At 46.6% G+C, this 8,237-nt stretch overlaps 2 protein-coding genes across 2 annotated transcripts; one reads left to right on the forward strand and one right to left on the reverse strand.

Moving 5' to 3' along the window:
• Window positions 1–2,914: 2,914 nt before the first annotated feature.
• On the reverse strand, window positions 2,915–3,429 carry J4E93_009706 (uncharacterized protein; the record flags this gene model as incomplete). Its single annotated transcript, XM_049347595.1, has 2 exons — window positions 2,915–3,262; window positions 3,349–3,429. The coding sequence occupies 2 exons, from the start codon at window positions 3,427–3,429 to the stop codon at window positions 2,915–2,917; spliced, it is 429 nt and encodes a 142-aa protein (XP_049195362.1).
• Window positions 3,430–4,781: 1,352 nt separating this feature from the next.
• J4E93_009707 (uncharacterized protein) lies at window positions 4,782–5,540 on the forward strand (the record flags this gene model as incomplete). Its single annotated transcript, XM_049347596.1, has 1 exon — window positions 4,782–5,540. The coding sequence occupies one exon, from the start codon at window positions 4,782–4,784 to the stop codon at window positions 5,538–5,540; it is 759 nt and encodes a 252-aa protein (XP_049195363.1).
• Window positions 5,541–8,237: the final 2,697 nt, after the last annotated feature.

The raw sequence follows: 8,237 nt of genomic DNA on the forward strand, positions 1-8,237 counted from the left end.
CTATTCCTTCTCCACCTGCTGATTATTAGTTGTTGTTGTACGGCCGACCGACTGCTGGTTATAGTTATGGTCCGGCTGCATTGCCAACGAAAGCCTGTTAAGATTACCTCGCACGGAAGCAGTGATGCATCTTCTTTAGCGTCTTGCGATTATTACAATTCTTCTTAACTCGTTGACGACTGCGTAAGCCTCTAGAAATACATACAAAGGATCGATTACTTACAACAATAGCTTTGTAGATTATGGCTCGATTGCACCTAAATCACACCTTTAGCAACCTGCGCCCTTATTATCTGGCTTGAAGCCGTGGACGAATGAGACTCTGATCTTATCTCTAGCTAGCCCGTTCGTTACACTTGACTACGGCACCGAAGTAGCCGGCTTCCCGTTCTTCCACGTTTTAGCAATTTCTGGAATAGTGCAGATCGAAGTAAAGTATAGCGAAGAATACCGCGGCGTTGAAGAGCCATTCTCAGACGGGCCTTGGACATTCTCGAATGGACTATCTAACTTCTTCCGAGTGGAAACTTTTAACGTTACAGGAACGGGATACATCGAGAGCTTCTTCGTGCAAGGAGGCCAGCGATGGCAGACCGCACGGTTGATTACGAATGGCTCCGTCACTATTGATAATCTAGGATTTCGCGCAACAAGCTTAAACTTGGACGCTGAAATGCTATCAGGCCGCTTACAGGCATCCGATCAGACATTGAATCGCGTCTTGGACCTCGGAGGTCGCGTCGCTTAAGTAGCATGCGTAGATGCCGGAAATGCGCCTTCTACGTGGGAAATAACAAAAGAAGGAGTATACATTTGGGGCTAAACTACTGCGCAGTCTTCTCTAGGAGTTGACGCAGTTAATTACACACTGGAATTTGACGTTAAGATCGCCTGAGGCGGCGCTGGCTGGAGAGTAGCAAGTGCAATGCAGCTACTCGGGCCTTACTTTGTGCTTACATCCGAATACTCTGAGCGGAACACCTTCGCAAATACAAACCGGACACTCTTGCCTCTAAACACACTGGCGTTCACTTATGGATGGAGTCTAGTAAACTAGAGCACACTACCTGTGCCGGAGGCCTAGTACTTTACTGTCAACACGACTATTAAGGAGGACACATGGTATCGCGTGAGCACATCGATCGAGGGGACTGGATATAGGATTGGCCTGAACGGGACTGAGATTGCGCTTGTACCTTTACCTCCACCTGTAGCTCCTGGGGAATTGATCTCTCCCTCTTGATACTAAGGCATATGGGGCTTCGGAGGTATGTAGGATTAGATCGCGTATTACAAAGACGTTATAGTTACTGCTGGAAATGGCACTATTATATATCGCAATCCTCTAACGAGCGAAGATGTTTTGGCCGAGTATTAGGTTGCACCTCTCGAACACTCAGTCTGCCTGGATGGTGCTAAACGAGATCGCCTAGTCTGGACAGGAGACTTCTATTATACTGTGCGCGTTGTTGCAGCCTCGTCTGCGCGTTTCGACTACCTCCTGAACACTATTATATACGCGCTGAGCTTTTAGCTTGATGAAGGCCTATACGCTGGCTTTACTTAGATCTCTACTAACCTTGGAGCTCGACTCTAGTATAAAGAAGTAAACATTATAAATTACGCTATACTAGTCGACTACCAAGACCTATTCTTAGCAGGAATCGGCTAATATTTCTGCTATACTGGAGATCGCGACGGGCTGAGCCCTTACTGGGATTAGATTAAGAAACTTGCGACCGCGAGATTGGCCTTTATTGATCCCTCATCTAGTCTCATTGGAGGTTTTCCGGAGGTGCTATTGCTATCTAGCTTCCTGGGGCTAGCTAACGGTAGTGCAACGACCGGTCTCTTCGCTTACATGCTTGAGGAGATCGCGCTACTTGCGCTTGCGATGGGCGACGAAGAGTCTTTGATACATTACTCCCGAACAGCAAGCAAGCTGCGCGAGGCCCTCAATCGTGAGCTATGGGATGATTAGCTTGGAACATACTCACTCTTAACTACTGATCGAGGCAACTTCTCCTTGACCGGTATCGCCTGGGTAATTCTATCTGGTGCGGCCAACGACACCTAAGCAGCATCTTCTATCGCTAAGCTTGAGGAGCTTCGTTTCGCTGTAGGCTACAAGACTATCTCGAGCGACCTGGAGACAGACGACTACTAGCTAGCTCCTAATCTATTAGGTTTTCTATTGGAAGCTCTATTTATGTTAAGGTGTGACTTCGGAGTGGACAGCATACCTGCTATTAAGCATCTGCTCGACAACCTGTGGGGTAGCATGGTTAACAAGAATGAGTATTACTCTGGCGCGAGTTGGGAATACGTGAAGCCTGACGGTTTACCTGGTATTGATCTCTTCACTAGCTTAGCGCATCTGTGGGGTGCAGCTCCGACGTATGTACTGCTAGAATACCTTCTCGGCGTCGCTCTAACCTCTCCCGGGTACGAAACGGTTCTTATTACCTCTATGATAGGGTTCTTGAACTAGTTAGAAGTTAGCGGGACGGTGCCGACACCTAACGGACTAATTAAGGTGGCGTGGACGTTGAGCGGCACGAGCGTTGCTTTTACGATTGTTATACTGACTGGTACGGTAGCTACACTACAGTTGCTAGCTGGCGCGACTGCGGTCGGCAGGAGCTTGCGCAATGGACAACTTGAGCTTCCTTGTGGAACGATGGAATTGAGAATAGATATGGAGAGCGACTCATAAATAAAAGAAGAGAGATGAAATTATCTACCGCCGCTATTAGTTCTTATGTATGCAATGACAGCCTCTTTTATCCGCGCGAGAGTCTGCTACTATACACCTCTAGTTCTTGGGCGCTTTGAACTGACTTCGATCTGGCTCCCTGTTGCTAAACTGCCGGCGCTGGTACATGATCGCTCTCTCGTCGAACTGCTAATTCGTCTACATCTGATTCTGTACTTTGTCCGTCGACTGCGGAAAATACTTAACTCTTATCTCTTCCCTATCTTTCTCGACAATGCGCGCGACGAAGACTAGATCTTCTTCCTTCGAGAACTTGTTGAGGAAAACAAAGTACTGGTTATTTACAGGCGTGTCAACCCTGAACTTCTTCTTATTAGTGTCTTTGGTGCGTGGCATCGCCTGCAACCACTTTGCGTAATCTTCGGGCGTCTTGCCGAGCCAGGGAGAGACGAAGGAGGATGGTACAGGCGCCTCTGTGCTACCGGGCGGAGGGGGCTTGTGGACTTTGGGGTATGCGGGTAGGTCGTCGTAGGAATCTGTCGCGACCTAGAAGTTCTAGCCTGAGTCGCCGTCGCTATGGTAGGCGCGTTTAAGAACGGAGTTTAGATACTGTAGTTGTTAGTGTTGCGCACGTGTTCGAGAGGTTCGTTGTTGCTGACCTTGTTGGTGATGCTCTTGTCGAGGACGAAGAGCGCGTAGGGAGGGTTAGACATAGTCCTTGTGCAAGGTTGTGGCTAGGGTTTGAGAGTGAGAAAGCTAATAAGTCTGCGGAGTTATTGTTGCGACGAAGTCGCGGCCTTAATGGTCTTACTCTTTACTGACGTCACTTGCGTTCGCAGGTGCATGTAGTGAGGCGGAGCGGATGCCTACGCGAGGCCCCCTGCTGCGCAGCTGCGCTGCACCTTATTCTTGACCTGTAGCTGCACTGTAAGCTTAGACGAGGATCTTGTCTAAAACGTTCAACGCGACGAATCACGACTGCATCACTAGCATGGTTGTGTGGGTATCGCAATCTTTTTTGAGGGACATGTACTCAGCCTTGTCGCACATTGTTGGCGGCACTGTAGACAGCCCTACGATCACTCGTACACGCTGACTATGCCTACTATCGCCCGGCTCCTGGCCCCCCGAAAATCTACCTTTCTAGATATTATGATTACCTACACATGTGGCTGTGTTGCTCGAAGTAGTTAGGCGTTCTTTCTACTTAAGACATGCCGGGGCTGTTTGAGCTGTCAGACTTTGACTTTCTAGTCTACGCTGATGGACGCCTGGGTACTATGTTGAGAATGAGTACTACGAGAGTATGGTGTCTTGTAGGAACGTGTTATGCAGCCCCTAAGATACAGCCGCTAGGATTAAAGTACTATGACTATGAGGGTAGAATGCGCTGAGGTAGACCTAGTCTCGCACTGGTATAAAAGAGGTTGCAACATTCTACTGATGTTTCTTTACTACTAGCACATTTCTCTAGCTTTATAGCTCTCTCTGTTATAAGTCTTCTTCTTTCTTGTATCTTGAACGCAGTTTGCGCTTTTGACTTCTCTTAGAGCTTTCTAATACCTTACTCGTTAAATAAGTCTGTTCCGTTGCCTAGCATGCATTACATTGTGGCTATCGCTCTACTGCTCTAGGCTTTGATGGGCTTGGAGCAGGGTAATAACATGCCTGACATGGTAGCACTAGGAAGGGTAGACAGAATGTTTGTGAAGCGCGCTGGGACAGATTTCGGCAGACAGACTGTGAACTGTAAAGGTGGAGAGGGTGCTTGCAATAATGCTTGTTACTACATTAATTGCGTGGTTAGTATTTGCTAGCTCACTCTCTTTAAACTTGAACTGATTCGTGCCTGCGGTAGGCCCTAGCCGCCGGCATCTAGAATCCAAGCAGAATCGTGTACGTTGGGCCCACCAAAGGCAACGAGTTGGAGAAAGCACGCAACCGACAGGCATCTGGGTGCTCTGCTGGAGGCAAAAGCCCTTGTGGCGAGTTCCCCTTCAGCCAGAAGTGGAGCCTCAAGACAGCACCCCCGGGTGATTACGATTGTGATGAATGGCCACCTGCAATGTCTCAGCAGTTACCATTCGGCGATCCGAACCGACTGGCACCAAACAGTCTACGCTGCATGGTAGCTGACGAGAATCAAGACATCGGTCGCAAGCTGGGTCGCATCGTAACAAGCAACGGTATGGTCCGCGACGACTTCTTCGACGTGGAGTTCGACATCACTGGTGCTGATCAGACTAAACTCAAGTTTTGTCAGCCAAACCCAAACCCGAGGGGTGTCTGCGGTTCCGACGGCATGCAATTCGAGCTCTCGGAGAAGACGTGGGCATCCGGCAAGCTAAGCAGTTACTACAACCGCAATGGCGACGACAACAAGTATAAATTGACTGACACTGCCTACGCGGAGCTTTATCAATGCGGCGTCGAGTTCACGCGCGACGGCGATGCGACGATCAAGGACATCAAGCTCAGTGACTGGGAGAACAAGGAATTCACGCCAGCTCAGTGCAACTTGGCCAACAACGGCGACACGTGCGACCTGCAAGGCCTTCCCAATGATCTGCAGATAAAGCGCACCGGCAACTTTGGTACGAACCTGGAGTTTGAGTACACACCCGGACAAAACGGCGCAAATGTCAACTTCTTCGATTGGGACTCGGATATGAAGGGCAACGGTCGTGGTCCATGGACAGACCCCGAATCGGACCCGAATCGGCAACCAACGCGCTTCTGCAAGGTCGTGGATGGGAGTGCACCGAATACGCAGAGCTTCAACTGCTGGTTCCCTTGCTACAAGAACGCGGACGGCAAGCCCTAGACCATGTGGCGAGGCGATGGATGGTTCTTGGGCGGGATTTGCATCGTAGTAGAGGCGTTTTGGAGTGTCGTTTGGTATCGCATTTGGCGACAGAGTATATTTGGACAATCGTTTTGCAATGTATAGACTATATGAGGAAGCGCCCATCCAAGTTCGTGAGAGTGCCCAGGTGAATGCTGACGCGCTAACGCGTGACGTCATTAGCGGCTTTCCCGCGGCGAAGCGCCCTCCAAGGCTGCCTCTCGACACTCTCCCACACCCACACCCACACCCACACGAGAACATCGCGCCTCCACACTATACTGCTATGTATTCGTCGATGTCAACCATACGCCCTAGCATAGAGGAGTCGCGCGCTGCAATATTTGGCTGAAGAGCACGTCTACGAAACCATCGAGCTCGACACGGTGTAGAACCTCCATCATCGAGCCTTCATCTACCGGTATGCGCGCGGGCGGGCGGTCGAAGCGCCCAGGCTGCGGTACTCCCACAATGCGAACGACCTGAAGTAGAGTTTGGACATGCGCAAGACGTTCAACGAGTGCGTCGCGCGCATAGTCAACCCCGCAACGCGAGTGGCACATCGAGAGCCTTTACAGCAACAGCGGCTACAGGACACAGGGCATAGAACCGGGCGAGTGGATAAGGGGCGATATAGCGAAAACGGGACGATGTTAGAGCTTGTATGCAGCGAAGGGCCACACAGCGCGCAGCGCATAGAGGCAGAGCAGCTACTAGGGAAAGCCGTCGGCCGGAAGGCAGGCCTAGGATTACTAGAGCGTCGCATGATCCACTCGCATAGCGTCGCGAGGGCCTTCTAGGACCTCGAAGGCTTCCACTGCCTGTAGCACTACCTGCATCTCCGCCATCTGCGCAACTCTCGCGTATCTACCTAACTAAGGACTTCCTAGAACTCGCAGCACGTACCCCGAAACATGCCTACCGTCGCTTATATTCAACAAGTGCGGGATTCGCCTAGCGACTTTGCGCACTACCTTGAAGGAGCTTATAAAGCTAAAGCATCTACAGTAGCCCACCCTAGAGGACGTGCTTAGAGCCACTAGCCCTAAGCAGATTTTAGTGAGAGCGATAAGCACTAATAAGAAATAGGGGGTAGCCCTAAAGCAGTAGCTCTAAGACTTTTAAACTTTACTGCCTAAGAGCCTAGATAAAATCTAAGTAGGCTATTTTGTGCAGAATTACTGCGCGAATTTAACGCTACACTTAGCTTATTAATAGCTGCTTACGTTGTAAAGTTATAGAGTAGGGAAGTTTAGAGCTAAATTTTAAAGTTCTTTACGTAATTACTGCGCTTGCTGCTAGTATAGCCTATATACAGCTAGAATTTAGCGCTTATAGCTAAATTTTAATACTTATAGCTAAATTTTAGACTTAAATTAAAGCTAAAATTAGGCGCCTATAGTTAAAATTAGTTACTAAATTAAGCACTTAAAATAGGCGCCTTTATAGCTAGAGATTAGTACCTCTATAGCTAAAAAAAAGCGCCTTTATAGCTAAATCTAATGCCTATAGCTAAATTTTAACGCCTATAGCTAAATTTTAGGCTTAAATTAAGGCTAAAATTAGGCGCCTATAGTTAGAATTAGTTACTAAATTAAGTACTTAAAATAGGCGCCTCTATAGCTAGAGATTAGTGCCTCTATAGCTAAAAAAGAGCGCCTTTATAGCTAAATCTAACGCCTATAGCTAAATTTTAATGCTTATAGCTAAATTTTAGGCTTAAATTAAAGCTAAAATTAGGCGCCTATAGTTAGAATTAGTTACTAAATTAAGTACTTAAAATAGGCGCTTTTAGTGTTAAATTTAGTGCCTCTATAGCTATATATACTCTATTATACTTAGTATTAGTAGCTAGCTAACCTAGAATATTATTTTCTTAGCTCTAGAGCGCGCTAGCTCTACTTTCTTTTATTACGTCTTACTACTTAATGTCTTTACTTTTCTATCTACCTTCTTACTAAATTGCGCCTTAGGTACTTACTTTATCTCTCTATAGTACACTACCTCTATATTTACTTACTTACGCTCTCTCTTCTACTAGAATTATATTAACTAAGCGCGCTTATATTAAAATTAATATGTCTTTACTATAGACGCAAGCTCTACTACTACTCTAACTTACTTTCTTACTACCTCTATACTCTTATAAGAAGCTTAGAGTACCTAATTTCTTTAAGCTTAGTAGTAGTGTAACAACTACTAGCTCTTTTATACACTAGAGCACTACTAGCTCTTCTAAATAATAGAATACTACTAGCTCTTCTAAACTATAGAGTACTACTAGCTCTTATAAATACTAGAGTACTTTACTTTCTACTATACTCTTCTACACTAGCACTATTACTACGCGCTATAGTAATTTTACGTAGATAGCTAAGCAGCTATTCTATAAATTTAAAGAAAGCGCTGCTTACGTTAAGTCTCTTATATAGCTTATTTACTACTATACTAAGAAGATTATAGTTATCTGTAAAGAGAAGAAATATCTTAAGAAATTAGCTGCGTACTATAAGTAAGAGGCGACTAAGGCTAAGAGTAAAGTTAAATTATACTATAATAAGGTGCAGAGCGCACGTAGAGATAGTAAGAGGTACTAGAAGTAGGTTAACTTCTACTGTAAGATAGTATATAGAGCCTATAATATTATTAATAAGGCTATTTGTTTACGCTCTGCTA

This window comes from Alternaria ventricosa (genome assembly GCF_023758065.1).
Source record: "Alternaria ventricosa strain BMP 2768 chromosome Unknown scaffold_23, whole genome shotgun sequence".
Taxonomy (NCBI): domain Eukaryota; kingdom Fungi; phylum Ascomycota; class Dothideomycetes; order Pleosporales; family Pleosporaceae; genus Alternaria; species Alternaria ventricosa.